At 43.1% G+C, this 18,908-nt stretch overlaps 1 protein-coding gene across 6 annotated transcripts in view; it reads right to left on the bottom strand.

Annotated features, from left to right (window-relative positions):
* The window catches only part of cux1a (cut-like homeobox 1a), a 191,226-nt gene that overhangs the window by 24,224 nt on the left and 148,094 nt on the right, over positions 1 to 18,908 (bottom strand). For 5 of the 6 annotated variants that reach the window (XM_037546964.1, XM_037546967.1, XM_037546968.1 and 2 more), the window contains 5 exons: positions 16,520 to 16,568; positions 15,517 to 15,601; positions 13,103 to 13,413; positions 11,487 to 11,874; positions 7,019 to 7,099 (listed from right to left, as the gene is read on the bottom strand). In XM_037546964.1, coding sequence (XP_037402861.1) covers positions 7,019 to 7,099; positions 11,487 to 11,874; positions 13,103 to 13,413; positions 15,517 to 15,601; positions 16,520 to 16,568 — 914 coding nt within the window. The remainder of the gene's footprint in view (positions 1 to 7,018; positions 7,100 to 11,486; positions 11,875 to 13,102; positions 13,414 to 15,516; positions 15,602 to 16,519; positions 16,569 to 18,908) is intronic. The other variant, XM_037546966.1, reaches the window with a different exon arrangement.

Raw genomic sequence — 18,908 nt, 5'->3', positions numbered from 1 at the left:
ACATTATAGAGCTTTTTAAATGAAACAGTAGAAGCCGTATCGCCCCCTACGCTTCCTGTAGTGTATTACAGTCTGTCAGAGCGACTGTGTGGATCATATGAACATTATAGAGCTTTTTAAATGAAACAGTAGAAGCCGTATCGCCCCCTACGCTTCCTGTAGTGTATTACAGTCTGTCAGAGCGACTGTGTGGATCATATGAACATTATAGAGCTTTTTAAATGAAACAGTAGAAGCCGTATCGCCCCCTACGCTTCCTGTAGTGTATTACAGTCTGTCAGAGCGACTGTGTGGATCATATGAACATTATAGAGCTTTTTAAATGAAACAGTAGAAGCCGTATCGCCCCCTACGCTTCCTGTAGTGTATTACAGTCTGTCAGAGCGACTGTGTGGATCATATGAACATTATAGAGCTTTTTAAATGAAACAGTAGAAGCCGTATCGCCCCCTACGCTTCCTGTAGTGTATTACAGTCTGTCAGAGCGACTGTGTGGATCATATGAACATTATAGAGCTTTTTAAATGAAACAGTAGAAGCCGTATCGCCCCCTACGCTTCCTGTAGTGTATTACAGTCTGTCAGAGCGACTGTGTGGATCATATGAACATTATAGAGCTTTTTAAATGAAACAGTAGAAGCCGTATCGCCCCCTACGCTTCCTGTAGTGTATTACAGTCTGTCAGAGCGACTGTGTGGATCATATGAACATTATAGAGCTTTTTAAATGAAACAGTAGAAGCCGTATCGCCCCCTACGCTTCCTGTAGTGTATTACAGTCTGTCAGAGCGACTGTGTGGATCATATGAACATTATAGAGCTTTTTAAATGAAACAGTAGAAGCCGTATCGCCCCCTACGCTTCCTGTAGTGTATTACAGTCTGTCAGAGCGACTGTGTGGATCATATGAACATTATAGAGCTTTTTAAATGAAACAGTAGAAGCCGTATCGCCCCCTACGCTTCCTGTAGTGTATTACAGTCTGTCAGAGCGACTGTGTGGATCATATGAACATTATAGAGCTTTTTAAATGAAACAGTAGAAGCCGTATCGCCCCCTACGCTTCCTGTAGTGTATTACAGTCTGTCAGAGCGACTGTGTGGATCATATGAACATTATAGAGCTTTTTAAATGAAACAGTAGAAGCCGTATCGCCCCCTACGCTTCCTGTAGTGTATTACAGTCTGTCAGAGCGACTGTGTGGATCATATGAACATTATAGAGCTTTTTAAATGAAACAGTAGAAGCCGTATCGCCCCCTACGCTTCCTGTAGTGTATTACAGTCTGTCAGAGCGACTGTGTGGATCATATGATCATTATAGAGCTTTTTAAATGAAACAGTAGAAGCCGTATCGCCCCCTACGCTTCCCGTAGTGTATTACAGTCTGTCAGAGCGACTGTGTGGATCATATGAACATTATAGAGCTTTTTAAATGAAACAGTAGAAGCCGTATCGCCCCCTACGCTTCCTGTAGTGTATTACAGTCTGTCAGAGCGACTGTGTGGATCATATGAACATTATAGAGCTTTTTAAATGAAACAGTAGAAGCCGTATCGCCCCCTACGCTTCCTGTAGTGTATTACAGTCTGTCAGAGCGACTGTGTGGATCATATGAACATTATAGAGCTTTTTAAATGAAACAGTAGAAGCCGTATCGCCCCCTACGCTTCCTGTAGTGTATTACAGTCTGTCAGAGCGACTGTGTGGATCATATGAACATTATAGAGCTTTTTAAATGAAACAGTAGAAGCCGTATCGCCCCCTACGCTTCCTGTAGTGTATTACAGTCTGTCAGAGCGACTGTGTGGATCATATGAACATTATAGAGCTTTTTAAATGAAACAGTAGAAGCCGTATCGCCCCCTACGCTTCCTGTAGTGTATTACAGTCTGTCAGAGCGACTGTGTGGATCATATGAATCATTATAGAGCTTTTTAAATGAAACAGTAGAAGCCGTATCGCCCCCTACGCTTCCTGTAGTGTATTACAGTCTGTCAGAGCGACTGTGTGGATCATATGAACATTATAGAGCTTTTTAAATGAAACAGTAGAAGCCGTATCGCCCCCTACGCTTCCTGTAGTGTATTACAGTCTGTCAGAGCGACTGTGTGGATCATATGAACATTATAGAGCTTTTTAAATGAAACAGTAGAAGCCGTATCGCCCCCTACGCTTCCTGTAGTGTATTACAGTCTGTCAGAGCGACTGTGTGGATCATATGAACATTATAGAGCTTTTTAAATGAAACAGTAGAAGCCGTATCGCCCCCTACGCTTCCTGTAGTGTATTACAGTCTGTCAGAGCGACTGTGTGGATCATATGAACATTATAGAGCTTTTTAAATGAAACAGTAGAAGCCGTATCGCCCCCTACGCTTCCTGTAGTGTATTACAGTCTGTCAGAGCGACTGTGTGGATCATATGAACATTATAGAGCTTTTTAAATGAAGCAGTAGAAGCCGTATCGCCCCCTACGCTTCCTGTAGTGTATTACAGTCTGTCAGAGCGACTGTGTGGATCATATGAACATTATAGAGCTTTTTAAATGAAACAGTAGAAGCCGTATCGCCCCCTACGCTTCCTGTAGTGTATTACAGTCTGTCAGAGCGACTGTGTGGATCATATGAACATTATAGAGCTTTTTAAATGAAACAGTAGAAGCCGTATCGCCCCCTACGCTTCCTGTAGTGTATTACAGTCTGTCAGAGCGACTGTGTGGATCATATGAACATTATAGAGCTTTTTAAATGAAACAGTAGAAGCCGTATCGCCCCCTACGCTTCCTGTAGTGTATTACAGTCTGTCAGAGCGACTGTGTGGATCATATGAACATTATAGAGCTTTTTAAATGAAACAGTAGAAGCCGTATCGCCCCCTACGCTTCCTGTAGTGTATTACAGTCTGTCAGAGCGACTGTGTGGATCATATGAACATTATAGAGCTTTTTAAATGAAACAGTAGAAGCCGTATCGCCCCCTACGCTTCCTGTAGTGTATTACAGTCTGTCAGAGCGACTGTGTGGATCATATGAACATTATAGAGCTTTTTAAATGAAACAGTAGAAGCCGTATCGCCCCCTACGCTTCCTGAAGTGTATTACAGTCTGTCAGAGCGACTGTGTGGATCATATGAACATTATAGAGCTTTTAAATGAAACAGTAGAAGCCGTATCGCCCCCTACGCTTCCTGTAGTGTATTACAGTCTGTCAGAGCGACTGTGTGGATCATATGAACATTATAGAGCTTTTTAAATGAAACAGTAGAAGCCGTATCGCCCCCTACGCTTCCTGTAGTGTATTACAGTCTGTCAGAGCGACTGTGTGGATCATATGAACATTATAGAGCTTTTTAAATGAAACAGTAGAAGCCGTATCGCCCCCTACGCTTCCTGTAGTGTATTACAGTCTGTCAGAGCGACTGTGTGGATCATATGAACATTGTAGAGCTTTTTAAATGAAACAGTAGAAGCCATATCGCCCCCTACGCTTCCTGTAGTGTATTACAGTCTGTCAGAGCGACTGTGTGGATCATATGAACATTATAGAGCTTTTTAAATGAAACAGTAGAAGCCGTATCGCCCCCTACGCTTCCTGTAGTGTATTACAGTCTGTCAGAGCGACTGTGTGGATCATATGAACATTATAGAGCTTTTTAAATGAAACAGTAGAAGCCGTATCGCCCCCTACGCTTCCTGTAGTGTATTACAGTCTGTCAGAGCGACTGTGTGGATCATATGAACATTATAGAGCTTTTTAAATGAAACAGTAGAAGCCGTATCGCCCCCTACGCTTCCTGTAGTGTATTACAGTCTGTCAGAGCGACTGTGTGGATCATATGAACATTATAGAGCTTTTTAAATGAAACAGTAGAAGCCGTATCGCCCCCTACGCTTCCTGTAGTGTATTACAGTCTGTCAGAGCGACTGTGTGGATCATATGAACATTATAGAGCTTTTTAAATGAAACAGAAGAAGCCGTATCGCCCCCTACGCTTCCTGTAGTGTATTACAGTCTGTCAGAGCGACTGTGTGGATCATATGAACATTATAGAGCTTTTTAAATGAAACAGTAGAAGCCGTATCGCCCCCTACGCTTCCTGTAGTGTATTACAGTCTGTCAGAGCGACTGTGTGGATCATATGAACATTATAGAGCTTTTTAAATGAAACAGTAGAAGCCGTATCGCCCCCTACGCTTCCTGTAGTGTATTACAGTCTGTCAGAGCGACTGTGTGGATCATATGAACATTATAGAGCTTTTTAAATGAAACAGTAGAAGCCGTATCGCCCCCTACGCTTCCTGTAGTGTATTACAGTCTGTCAGAGCGACTGTGTGGATCATATGATCATTATAGAGCTTTTTAAATGAAACAGTAGAAGCCGTATCGCCCCCTACGCTTCCTGTAGTGTATTACAGTCTGTCAGAGCGACTGTGTGGATCATATGAACATTATAGAGCTTTTTAAATGAAACAGTAGAAGCCGTATCGCCCCCTACGCTTCCTGTAGTGTATTACAGTCTGTCAGAGCGACTGTGTGGATCATATGAACATTATAGAGCTTTTTAAATGAAACAGTAGAAGCCGTATCGCCCCCTACGCTTCCTGTAGTGTATTACAGTCTGTTAGAGTGACTGTGTGGATCATATGAACATTATAGAGCTTTTTAAATGAAACAGTAGAAGCCGTATCGCCCCCTACGCTTCCTGTAGTGTATTACAGTCTGTCAGAGCGACTGTGTGGATCATATGAACATTATAGAGCTTTTTAAATGAAACAGTAGAAGCCGTATCGCCCCCTACGCTTCCTGTAGTGTATTACAGTCTGTCAGAGCGACTGTGTGGATCATATGATCATTATAGAGCTTTTTAAATGAAACAGTAGAAGCCGTATCGCCCCCTACGCTTCCTGTAGTGTATTACACTCTGTCAGAGCGACTGTGTGGATCATATGAACATTATAGAGCTTTTTAAATGAAACAGTAGAAGCCGTATCGCCCCCTACGCTTCCTGTAGTGTATTACAGTCTGTCAGAGCGACTGTGTGGATCATATGAACATTATAGAGCTTTTTAAATGAAACAGTAGAAGCTGTATCGCCCCCTACGCTTCCTGTAGTGTATTACAGTCTGTCAGAGCGACTGTGTGGATCATATGAACATTATAGAGCTTTTTAAATGAAACAGTAGAAGCCGTATCGCCCCCTACGCTTCCTGTAGTGTATTACAGTCTGTCAGAGCGACTGTGTGGATCATATGAACATTATAGAGCTTTTTAAATGAAACAGTAGAAGCCATATCGCCCCCTACGCTTCCTGTAGTGTATTACAGTCTGTCAGAGCGACTGTGTGGATCATATGAACATTATAGAGCTTTTTAAATGAAACAGTAGAAGCCGTATCGCCCCCTACGCTTCCTGTAGTGTATTACAGTCTGTCAGAGCGACTGTGTGGATCATATGAACATTATAGAGCTTTTTAAATGAAACAGCAGAAGCCGTATCGCCCCCTACGCTTCCTGTAGTGTATTACAGTCTGTCAGAGCGACTGTGTGGATCATATGAACATTATAGAGCTTTTTAAATGAAACAGTAGAAGCCGTATCGGCCCCTACGCTTCCTGTAGTGTATTACAGTCTGTCAGAGCGACTGTGTGGATCATATGAACATTACAGAGCTTTTTAAATGAAACAGTAGAAGCCGTATCGCCCCCTACGCTTCCTGTAGTGTATTACAGTCTGTCAGAGCGACTGTGTGGATCATATGAACATTATAGAGCTTTTTAAATGAAACAGTAGAAGCCGTATCGCCCCCTACGCTTCCTGTAGTGTATTACAGTCTGTTAGAGTGACTGTGTGGATCATATGAACATTATAGAGCTTTTTAAATGAAACAGTAGAAGCCGTATCGCCCCCTACGCTTCCTGTAGTGTATTACAGTCTGTCAGAGCGACTGTGTGGATCATATGAACATTATAGAGCTTTTTAAATGAAACAGTAGAAGCCGTATCGCCCCCTACGCTTCCTGTAGTGTATTACACTCTGTCAGAGCGACTGTGTGGATCATATGAACATTATAGAGCTTTTTAAATGAAACAGTAGAAGCCGTATCGCCCCCTACGCTTCCTGTAGTGTATTACAGTCTGTCAGAGCGACTGTGTGGATCATATGAACATTATAGAGCTTTTTAAATGAAACAGTAGAAGCTGTATCGCCCCCTACGCTTCCTGTAGTGTATTACAGTCTGTCAGAGCGACTGTGTGGATCATATGAACATTATAGATCTTTTTAAATGAAACAGTAGAAGCCGTATCGCCCCCTACGCTTCCTGTAGTGTATTACAGTCTGTCAGAGCGACTGTGTGGATCATATGAACATTATAGAGCTTTTTAAATGAAACAGTAGAAGCCGTATCGCCCCCTACGCTTCCTGTAGTGTATTACAGTCTGTCAGAGCGACTGTGTGGATCATATGAACATTATAGAGCTTTTTAAATGAAACAGTAGAAGCCGTATCGCCCCCTACGCTTCCTGTAGTGTATTACAGTCTGTCAGAGCGACTGTGTGGATCATATGAACATTATAGAGCTTTTTAAATGAAACAGCAGAAGCCGTATCGCCCCCTACGCTTCCTGTAGTGTATTACAGTCTGTCAGAGCGACTGTGTGGATCATATGAACATTACAGAGCTTTTTAAATGAAACAGTAGAAGCCGTATCGCCCCCTACGCTTCCTGTAGTGTATTACAGTCTGTCAGAGCGACTGTGTGGATCATATGAACATTATAGAGCTTTTTAAATGAAACAGTAGAAGCCGTATCGCCCCCTACGCTTCCTGTAGTGTATTACAGTCTGTCAGAGTGACTTTTTTTATTTTTACGGTCCAAAATGAGCCTGATTAGCATCCACTATCACGCCTATCACTGCATCCACTCATCTTCCAAGAGACTCCAGGCCAAACAACGAGAGAGACACACAGACTGTCACAACACAAAAACAGCCCAATCCAGAAGGGAAGGCTTAGAACAGACCTGGCTTAGAGGAGCCTTCTGAGCCGGTTCTTCGCTTGGGAACCTCCTGAAACACTCTGTTCAGGTTCTGGCCTGGGTTCTCTGTTGGAAAACAAGCAGCGCAGGATAAGAAAAAAAATACTGCTGCTATTATACAGCCACTATTACAATTAAAAAAAGAAAAAAGACTTTTAACTAGCTTTTTTACTTTAGCTCTTTTAACTTTTGCAACTGCAATGAGCTTCAACATCAGCGCCACTTAAAAGAAGCTTAAAGAGCTATTTAAAGCTGAAGCAAGGGTTCACAGAACATCTCTAAAGAAGAAATAACCCTCCTTTCTCCTCAAACCTCACCCAAAACCACCTGCCTCCCCTGTATGGAACATGCCAGCATGAATGTGCTGTGTTAGCTCCAGTCTTTGATGTGAAAATACAGGTTTTTAGGGGTTTTTCATGGAACCACCAGCCAGACCAGAGAGAGAAACACACCAGTAGAAACACAGTCAGCCCTTTCTAGCCTGATATCCATCAACACAGACACCGCAGCCCCTCTGGGATGAGCTGGAGTGATCATCCAACATCACTGCCTCACCTCACTAATGCTCAATCAAATCCTCACAGCAATGTTCCAATACCTAGATCCCTCCCAGAAGAGTAGAGGCTGTTACTGCAGCACAAACTCACTACTAACACCCTTCATTTCTGAAGAAACGCTGATTCTTGGCGTTTTGGGCAATTTGGGAAAAATATAACATCACAATATGCATCACAATCACTTTGCAGTACATCACAGTACAGTTAGATACGGTAAGTCCAGCTAAACAGGGCCAATTACGCGCTTAAAAGCAATAATCAGTGGTCTTTAAGGGGCTCTTTAGGTAGCGGCGAGGTCGACGATGCGCTCAGAAAAGCGATGTAATATATCACGATGCAATAAAATATCGTCACATCACCGACCCCATGAAACCAAAAACAGCCCGTTTTGAATTCAGTGTGTATGTGATGTCACAAAAAGCAAACACATTTACATATACCCAGCTACCACAGTTTAGCCACGCCCATCCATGCTGACGTTATAAAGGAGTGTTTCAGCCTAAACAGCAACAACAATAGCGTTTAATTACAGTTATTAGAGGTTGGAAAATACTGCTGTTAATGCATATTCTAGATTTGATTACATAACCAAATTGCAAAAAACAAAAATACTGTGAAAATTAAGATTTGACAAAGTTTAAGGGACACTTATTAATCCCACAACGGGGAAATTTCACTTCTGCATTTAACCCGTCCGTGCAGTGAAAAACCACATACACACTAGTGAACACACACACTAGGGGGCAGTGAGCACACTTGCCAGGAGCGGTGGGCAGCCCTATCCACAGCACCCGGGGAGCAGTTGGGGGTTAGGTGTCTCCCTCAAGGACACCTCAGTCATTGACTGTCAGCGCTGGGGATCAAACCGGCGACCTTCCAGTCACGAGGCTGGTTCCCTGACCTCCAGCCCACGACTGCCCAAACATAAGGTTTTTAGGCAAGGGGGCATCCAGATAGAAAGCATCACTACTGAGGCTGTCTGCCTTGCGAGTCCTCGGGCAGCACAGGAATCGTGCAACGTCACTTGAAATAAAACGTAGGTCCAGCTGAAATGAGCGAATAATTCAAACTACGGCTCATCTGTGTAAACTACGGCTCACCTGTGTAAACTACGGCTCATCTGTTTAAACTACGGTTCATCTGTGTAAACTACGGCTCATCTGTGTAAACTACGGTTCATCTGTGTAAAACTACGGCTCATCTGTTTAAACTACGGCTCATCTGTGTAAACTACGGCTCATCTGTGTAAACTACGGCTCATCTGTGTAAAACTACGGCTCATCTGTTTAAACTACAGCTCATCTGTGTAAACTACGGCTCATCTGTTTAAACTACGGTTCATCTGTGTAAACTACGGTTCATCTGTGTAAAACTACGGCTCATCTGTTTAAACTACAGCTCATCTGTGTAAACTACGGCTCATCTGTTTAAACTACGGTTCATCTGTGTAAACTACGGTTCATCTGTGTAAAACTACGGCTCATCTGTTTAAACTACGGCTCATCTGTTTAAACTACGGTTCATCTGTGTAAACTACGGCTCATCTGTGTAAACTACGGCTCATCTGTGTAAAACTACGGCTCATCTGTTTAAACTACGGTTCATCTGTGTAAAACTACGGCTCATCTGTGTAAACTACGGCTCATCTGTGTAAACTACGGTTCATCTGTGTAAAACTAGGGCTCATCTGTTTAAACTACGGCTCATCTGTTTAAACTACGGTTCATCTGTGTAAACTACGGTTCATCTGTGTAAACTACGGTTCATCTGTGTAAACTACGGCTCATCTGTGTAAAACTACGGCTCATCTGTTTAAACTACGGCTCATCTGTGTAAACTACGGTTCATCTGTGTAAACTACGGTTCATCTGTGTAAACTACGGTTCATCTGTGTAAAACTACGGCTCATCTGTTTAAACTACAGCTCATCTGTGTAAACTACGGCTCATCTGTTTAAACTACGGTTCATCTGTGTAAACTACGGTTCATCTGTGTAAACTACAGCTCATCTGTGTAAAACTACGGCTCATCTGTTTAAACTACAGCTCATCTGTGTAAACTACGGCTCATCTGTTTAAACTACGGTTCATCTGTGTAAACTACGGTTCATCTGTGTAAAACTACGGCTCATCTGTTTAAACTACGGCTCATCTGTTTAAACTACGGCTCATCTGTTTAAACTACGGCTCATCTGTTTAAACTACGGTTCATCTGTTTAAACTACGGCTCATCTGTGTAAAACTACGGCTCATCTGTGTAAAACTACGGTTCATCTGTGTAAAACTACGGCTCATCTGTGTAAACTACGGCTCATCTGTGTAAAACTACGGCTCATCTGTTTAAACTACGGCTCATCTGTTTAAACTACGGTTCATCTGTGTAAACTACGGTTCATCTGTGTAAACTACGGTTCATCTGTGTAAACTACGGTTCATCTGTTTAAACTACGGCTCATCTGTGTAAACTACGGCTCATCTGTGTAAAACTACGGCTCATCTGTTTAAACTACGGCTCATCTGTGTAAACTACGGCTCATCTGTGTAAACTACGGTTCATCTGTGTAAACTACGGTTCATCTGTTTAAACTACGGCTCATCTGTGTAAACTACGGCTCATCTGTGTAAAACTACGGCTCATCTGTTTAAACTACGGCTCATCTGTGTAAACTACGGCTCATCTGTGTAAACTACGGTTCATCTGTGTAAACTACGGCTCATCTGGCTGTTTAATGGAGCTGGTCTCGAAGCAAGTTTCAAAAGATTTGCAGGAGGTTTTATTTTGCAACACAAGTTAGATTTTAAAATCTAATTTTTACTAAATTAATTTTTTATTAAAATAAAATTTCATTTTCATTTTCAAAATTTCATTTTATTTTAATATGTTGTAACAAACAAACTAATTTAAAGCTGTCACTTGTCATGGGTGTAAATCTCTGACCTCAGAAAGATTCAATTTAATAATGATTCTTTATGGAAATGTGTAATATGAGCACAGCCTGATGTCCAGAGCTCCATGCCAGGTCCCCGATGGTTGGGTTATTATTTCCTGTTCCATGACAAGCAAAATAATCTAAATAGTAAAATAAATAAACCTATCCAAGTACCGATTCACCCACTTATGGACAAAAACAGATATTCGATTGGTTTGAGCCGGTGTGGTTTGTTAGAAGGAATCATTTGTGGCAGCACTGTTGGAACGTAGAAATGAATAACGACCTCAGGGACAAACTGTAAATATAAGTAGTAAGATAAAGGTTATTTGGATGATCCACTATAGAGCTCTATAAATTCTCTACTGACGTTCAAATTGTTAACAATCTATCCATTGAACCTCGGTGGTGGGGTTGGGGTTAGGATTTGGATCAAGGTTAGGGGTAAGATGAGGTTGAGGGTTGGGTTTAGGTTTAGGGTTGAGATTAAGGTTAGGATTAGAGCAGGTTTACAGTAAAACAAACGATGGTCAATTTAGCAGTTATTCAGCTGAATGTAACGTGAAAGTGAATTAAGCATCTAAAGTAAACTATCCAAATAAAGTGTTACCAAATTAAATAGTAACGGATAGAAAAAACCCTGAATACTGTACAATATATGTTGCGTGTGAATCTATTTATACAGTAGTTGAATATAAAAACAGCTAAGCTTTATTTTTACATTTGAAAACAGTCTAAAAAATCAGTTTGGCCAAAAATGGTGTGCACATTATTGAATATGATTATAATATTGTACCTGATTAAAGATTCGAATGTTGACGCAGCGGAATCGCTACCTTCTGAATAACGTAGAATTATTTACACCTCATTTCACATCACAGCTCATCAATCCTGCGCTTTCACTCCAAATGAACATCACGTGGTCACGCTGACGTCACCTCGCCCACCCCTAACGTGGACTTTTTACCTCTCTGTCGTCCCTGAATGCTCCTCAGCGCCAGGATGTTCTGCTCGTCGGAGAGAAACTGCTTCATCTTGTGGAAAGGCTCTTTCCCGCGGATGGTCAGTTTGCTCCAGGGTTTGGGTCGGGCCAGGATTTCGCTGACCGAGCCCTGGGACAGGCCCAGGACGTAGTGTCCGAACACGCGCTGCCCGATGTTGTGTTTGATCAGCTGCTCCTTCACCTGCCGGGCGATTTCGGCCGTGTCCAGCTCCTCTCCCTCTGAGGCGCTGCCCGCTCCCTCTGAGCGGCTGGGCGAGGGCACCATGCCGTTGGCATCGGGACTGGCGGCGGGCGGCAGGGGGCTGGAGGCGTAGTGCTGAGGGGCAAACAGCAGGGCGCCGGGCGAACTCTCCTGCGGGGGAGGGGGGGGGAGGGGTCTTGTCAGCTTGGTATTATAACGGTAAAACCTTCATACAACTAGTTGCTGGTTTCATGCAAGTTGCATCAAACCTAATTTCCATTCAACTCAAAGCAACTAAAGATAAGAAAAGCTGCGTGCAACACCTCTGAAGCAGCAAGCAGCCAGATTAAAATGATTAAATAGATTAAAATGCTCGTCAGCTGTAAAACAAAATGCAACGATGTGCAAACACACACACACACACTTCCTAAGCTGCTTCTCCTTCTGGATTGAATGGGGTGCTGGATCCTATCCCAGCGGTCATTGGGCAGAAGGCAGGATACACCCTGGACAGGTTGCCAGTCCATCGCAGGGCAGACAGACAGACATACAGGAACAGTTTAACACGTCCAACTGGCCTGACTGCATGTCTCTGGGCTGTAGGGGGGAAACCAGAGAACTCCACATAGAAAGGACCTCGGGCACCCGGTCGGGGAATCGAACCCAGTAATAAAGTAATTAGTAATAAAATTTTTAAAACGATTCAAAACCACGGAACGCCGTCCAAACAGGTACCGTCAAAAGGAAACTTCACAGGAGAGGAGAAAAAGTTCTTAAGTTTTAATGCAAGTCAACATAGAGATTTTATTTCTATACTTTTTTATACTTTACATACTTGTTTATGCTACAGTGGAATATACGATATATGATAAACTAAAATAAATAGAAATAGAGAATAAAAACAACATGCGATTCATTTTTCGGTTTGAAAACAGGCTAAAAATTCTATTTTGGGGAAAAAGTGAACGCATATAATGGAGCATTATTGTAAAAGATTAGAGCTGATTGTAAAGTGGAGCGATGAGGCGGACGCAGCGAGATTTATTTTGGGCAAATCCAGGGTCGTAGTCGGAACAGTCCAGGTTCACACAGCCAGCACGGATCGAATGGGGGACAGACAGACAAGTCAAACAGCACATACATCAAACAAAGACCAGCCAACACAAGGGCAAACACAGGGCTTAAATACAAACGAGGACCACAACGGATTACAAGGCGCAGGGGGAACGAATCGGGGCGGAGTCAAGAAAACAAGGGGTAGGGCTGAGACGGAATCACAACAAATGCACGTGGAGGAGTGGGAGGAGCCAGCCGAGACACTGAGTGATTCTGAAACTGAAAGGCAGCTGAATCAGCACCTTGTTTTATTTATAAATATAAACAATCGGTTCACGCCTACCTGCAGTGCTTTGGTGTAGAAGCTCTGCATGAGCTGCCGCTGGAGCAGCGAGCTGAGGGCCATTTTTCCCGCCAGCGGAGGGAAGGTGGCGCCCACACTGGCGACGGCGGGAGTGAAGAAGTCCGGCCCGATGCCCGTGGGCGAGAAGGGGTGGGCACCGTTGGCACTGGCGGCGGATTCGGAGGTAGCTGTGCCGGTTCTCATGAGGAGCTGAGGGGGGGAACCCTGCGTGGTGTTGGTGGGCACGGGCGTGGCAGGAAGACGTTGTGAACTCTCCACCGGGGAACCTTTATCTTTACGACCCGCGGAACCTGCGGAAGAGAACACACAGCAGCCGTTACGCCAACACCGGTCCCTGCTGCTGTGAATGCGACACGTGTTAAGCTCAGGAGACTCGTGTAGGTTCTCTGGTGGTTCTGGATGGTAAATAAAGTGTCTTTATCTGTGTTGTAGTCATGGCGACGCCTGGTTCCCATCACCACCTCTGTAAAGACATCTCTGTTTACAGCTTAACTCTATGGAAGGGTTCCAAGGGGTTCTACATAGAACCATAAATAATTGGAAGAACCACTTCACCATGCAAAGGACCATTTAAGCATGATGAAATAGCTCTTCATATTATCTACGGTTCTGTATAGGACACTAAAAATGGTTCTATACAGCACCAAAAGCGGTTCTTACAGAGTTACAAGCTTTACATCATACTTAGAAAAGACGGTTCTTCAAGGATTCTTTGGTAAAGGCAGGCGTTCAATTAAGAACCATGAGATCTGTATAGATCATGCAAAGAACCACTTCAGCACGGAATGGTCTGTTGTATATGGTTCTGTTGTATATGGTTCTAAAAAGGGTTCTGCTACTGTTACGATGTCAAACTCGCAACAGAATAAGAAAAACCCTTTTTGATGCTGCACAGAACCATATACAACACATTCTCCATCAATCTGAAGAACCATTTCCCCCTGCAATGAACTGTTTTGTATAGAACTTTTGGTTCTAAATAGAACCACTGGCTTTACTAAAGAACCCTTGAAGAACCATGTTTTTAAGACTTTTAAGCACAGAGAACTCGTTTAATCGTTAAATTAGGGGTTGACTGTGTAATTATGCAGAAATTTGGAATGACGGGTGGAATTTCCCTTTCAGGCCTGCATTAAAAGACCAAACGGGAAAGAAAAACAGATTCACGTTCACATTTAAATCCAAAATGCAGTGCATAATTTCCATGAGGGCAGTCCAGAGGTGAACTGGCCTGACATTTACAACGGCCCCCAACCTACATACCCCCTCAACACCCCCACCCCCTCGACATTAGCACTGCATGGTTAAAAGGGCAACCTGAGGAGATGAAACACAGACACCTCAGCGAAAGCAGGCCTCATTATCATCTAGCTCTTCAGGAAACGGCGCGGGTCGGCAAGCCTCAGGCCTGCGGAGGAGCCGCGCTCGCTGAGCAGAAGTGACCTTAAAGGCCGTAGCCTCCAAACCTTTCTCGTCACTACCTGTTTGTGCAGCGACTCCTTTTGTTTATCTTTCTTCCAGCGCAATAGAATAACGCAGCGGACTTTACACGGACTTATGAAGACACGTCAGGTCACCAAGCGAAGTGAAAGCCCTCAGAAAGTTTGGTTAAGTGTGCTGGGACAGGGCCTGGATTACATCACGAAGAACGCCCGTCGCCATGTCGGCGGGTGAGCTGTCACCAGAATAACCGCAAACACATGAAAGGGTACGTGGACACTTCAGAAGCGCCTCCAGAAACACTAGATCAGTGTGAGGTTTCATAAGCACTAATAAAAGCGGCACCAAAACTCCTAAATAATAAACTCACACACAGATATAAAGCTGGAGCTTCTGATTCACCATCTCAATTTTCCCTTCCACCTTAAATGGAGCTGCAGTTACACTGAGGCGCCTTAAACGGAGAACAATTTTCAAACAGGCAGCTCCGAATGCAAAGCCGACATCAGATTATCTCAGTAAATACATTCATTTAAAAGCACTTGTTTACCTCAGTAAAAGCTCTTTAACCATCAAACCCCTCAATCTTCCTCTAGGAGGCGTCTAGCGAGCAGCTCAGCAGAGCAGCATCCCAAACCACACACTCCTGTACTTCTCCTACTGCACTAATGAGTGCACTTCTAATGGGATGTGCACTACTTTTACACACTATTTAGTGAGCTATTAAGCGGTCTGGGACGAGACGCTAGTAACGCAGCGGGAAATCTCAGCCGTTTAGATTTCAGACTTCACTTGTTATTAATACAACAACCAATCAAATAAAGTATATCAGTTAAAGCAGCACTATGTAATAGCTTTGTTAAACCTGAAAAAAGCAGCAGTACTGAGCGTGAGCATGAGTACGCCAAGAGTCACTATGCTCCAACTTTCTCTCCCGGTGAGTCCACACTCACCGGTCAGCTCGCTGTGGGTCGACCGTCCGTCTCTGTGGCTGGACTCTTTCCCAGAAAGCAGCAGCTCCAGAGGCCGCAGAGGATCCTGAAGAATATGTAGACGTAATATAATAACCTGGCGATCATATGCACTATTTCATGTAATTCGTTTTCATGTATATTTAAAAAAATATTCTTTTAATACTAGACAGAAATGAATCACTCCGGAGATCCAATCAAAAGAGCTGGTGCCTTTTGGACACGCCTTTCATATTTACATACAATACTAGTGCTGAATAACTGTAAAGCTGTGGAATCACAGGATACAGATCATGTGATCAAGGTTGAGTAAAAAATATAAATAAATGGCTTATTAAATTCTGTAATATGTCGCTGTTGTCGGAACAAAACCTCGTATCTCCGTTTTTGCTGTTTTTCAGTTTTTGACATAGTCTAAAAATGCCTGTTGTTCTTTACATTATGTGTAAATTTCATGATGATTGGACTAATAGAAACGGCCCAAAATGACCTGGACAGACGTCTGGTTCCATTGACTTCCATTAAAAGTAAAGTAGGTTTTTTCCTTCTCCTGTAAAGTTCCCATTTTGGAGATACGAGGTTTTCTTCCGACAACAAAGATATGCAAATATCAGCAGTCTTTCCAGCTCAGATATGATCTATTAAATGTAGAAGATGTCTAAGAAACAGTGAAGCTCAATGCTGCAATGATCATACAGCTATATATCTCAGATTAAACGTTATTCTGTAGAATTTTCTGGCTCACAGGAGGAGAAACTGTGTGGAAAGTGCAGATTCCCTGGCCTGCCGGCAGAAAACGAGGTATTTCTATATGATCAGAACTCAGTTAAAAGTTATGTTGGGCATTTTTCCACATCAAAACAAAACAAAAAAGACTCGATCCCGAATAAACAGCCTACAACTCAACTGTAACTAACTCCGTAATTACCTAACTGCGTTTAAATAGTGCAGCCAAACTCCTAAATCATGAGATTGAAAGCTTTACCTGTGCTGCAGGCTGGTCAGATGAACTGGACTCCATGGATCTGAGGACACTGCGGAGATAAAAGAGCAGTTTTAAACCACACGGCTCGTTCTGAACCACCACTGCAGTGAAACCTGCGCCCAGTCCTGCTCTCAGTTCACCCTCATTATGTTAGGAAAGTGGGAAAAAAGCCCTTTTTCACCTTTTATACTTCAATAAGATTTTGAAAATTCCTTCAACACCTGGGATCGAGTTACCAAAACTCAGCAGCCAAACTCAATGATGCATTGTTCCAGAATCAGAGCGCTGAGATATCATCTACAGGCCGGAGCGAGCGCTTTCAGACCGGCCCGAGCTAAAAACACTCCGCTCCATTACAGCGGAATGCGTCCCAAAGCAGCGAGCGTGCTATCAATAAAACATTCAGCGTAACGGCCCTTAAGGGCCGATCGTTAGAACAACGCTGCTCCTCACAGCGCCCTTTATTCAGGAGGACCACGCCTGAAATCCAGAGAACGCCCAGGAATCTCCAGCATCTCCAGCATCTCACAGCTTCAGTCAATTAGGTTAAGGCTCACACTAACGAGGTTATCCTCCTCATTACTCCGGAGCAGCAGCGCTGCAGCGGCGGCGCTGCCGTAACACCTCCTGCTCCTTCTGCACCTCTCTGATCTCCGTACTGTGCGTTTTTACTGGTGGACAAACCAGGACAGACGGAGGGGTCTGACTTTGATGTTTAACTTAGTTTTGAACCGTAAAACTGAAGGCAACAACGATCCGGTTATAGGAAGTTATTCCACATAATACACAAGCATGATGCCCCGGAGTATAACTGACCCCACTACATTACTAAAACATAAAATCATGATTTCATTTAAAAACTAGCTCATTTACACAGAATCACACGCCTACATCCACTTTCGCCACATTACTAGTCTGCTTTTACAGAATTCCTCATTTTCTCTGAATTACTGGCCTGTTATTTTCCAAGAATTCCAGATTTTCTCATAATTACTAGCCTGTTTTTCTCAGAATTCCTCATTGTCTCAGAATTACTGGCCTGTTTTCCTCAGAATTCATCAATGTCTCAGAATTCCTAGCCTGTTTTTCAAAGAATTCCTCATTTTTCACAGAATTAATAGCCTGTTTTTCTGAAGAATTCCTAATTTTCTCAGAATTACTAGCCTGTTTTTTCCAAGAATTCCTGATTTTCTCAGAATTACTAGCCTGTTTTTCTGAAGAATTCCTAATTTTCCTGATTTTAACAGAAGTGTTATCTTATTTTTGGCAGAATTATAAGACCTTTTCACTGTTTTCTCGGAGTTCCCATAAACAAGCACTGAAGATTCAAATAATGTAACGCATGTAACCAACAATTATCTAAATAAAGACTATTTTAATTAAAAAAGCGTCTTTACGTGTTTTTTTGTGTGCACTATTAAAAACTGCTACCCAAGTTTAACCTAAACACCACCGACACAGCGGAGCTGCAGAGTTCAGGACGAAACACAGCCGAACCCCAAACAGCCTCCAAAGAGAAAAATCCTCAAAACAAGCAGAACTGATTAATGCAGCCGGACTCACGGTCAGCAGGACGATCCCCAGCATCTCAGCCTGAACCTGTACCGCAGAAGGACAGTGGGTCTAAGAGTTTCTGTCCCGCTCAGTCGAGCACAGCTCTGAGCGCTGAGATACAGAAGCGTCCAGATAAACTGACCAGCGAAACAGCAGCAGGTAGAGAGAGCAATCCGCCACTACCGGTCAGAAAATAAAGCAGACAGGACCTCGGGAGGGACGGCGAAAGGTTACGAATGGTCTGCAGGCTTGGCACGAGGACAGAACCAGACGTCAGCTGTGGCAGAACTGACCGAGCGAATTCAGGCCGGACAAGAAGGCAGGCTGGATTATTTCATAATATATGAACTATTAAAATAGAGCAGCGGAGCTGTGTAGGACAGTCTGTATATAACTGACCACCACAGTGTCTCTGTCCCATTATTATTATTATTATTATTATTATTATTATATACAGCACTGTTCAAAAGTTTAGATTAAATTTTTTATAATCAATTATATATTTATGGATATTTATTATTATTTATTTATACTGAACCCAAGACTAGTATACTGAACCCAAGACTAGTGTACTGAACCCATGACTAGTATACTGAACCCAAGACTAGTGTACTGAACCCATGACTAGTATACTGAACCCATGACTAGTGTACTGAACCCAGGACTAGTGTACTGAACCCAAGACTAGTATACTGAACCCAAGACTAGTGTACTGAACCCATGACTAGTATACTGAACCCAAGACTAGTGTACTGAACCCATGACTAGTATACTGAACCCAAGACTAGTGTACTGAACCCAGGACTAGTGTACTGAACCCAAGACTAGTGTACTG

The sequence above is a fragment of the Pygocentrus nattereri genome, chromosome 18 (genome assembly GCF_015220715.1).
Source record: "Pygocentrus nattereri isolate fPygNat1 chromosome 18, fPygNat1.pri, whole genome shotgun sequence".
Lineage (NCBI taxonomy): Eukaryota > Metazoa > Chordata > Actinopteri > Characiformes > Serrasalmidae > Pygocentrus > Pygocentrus nattereri.
Note: the sequence above shows the minus strand (reverse complement) of the source record. Positions and strands in the feature narration are given on the sequence as shown.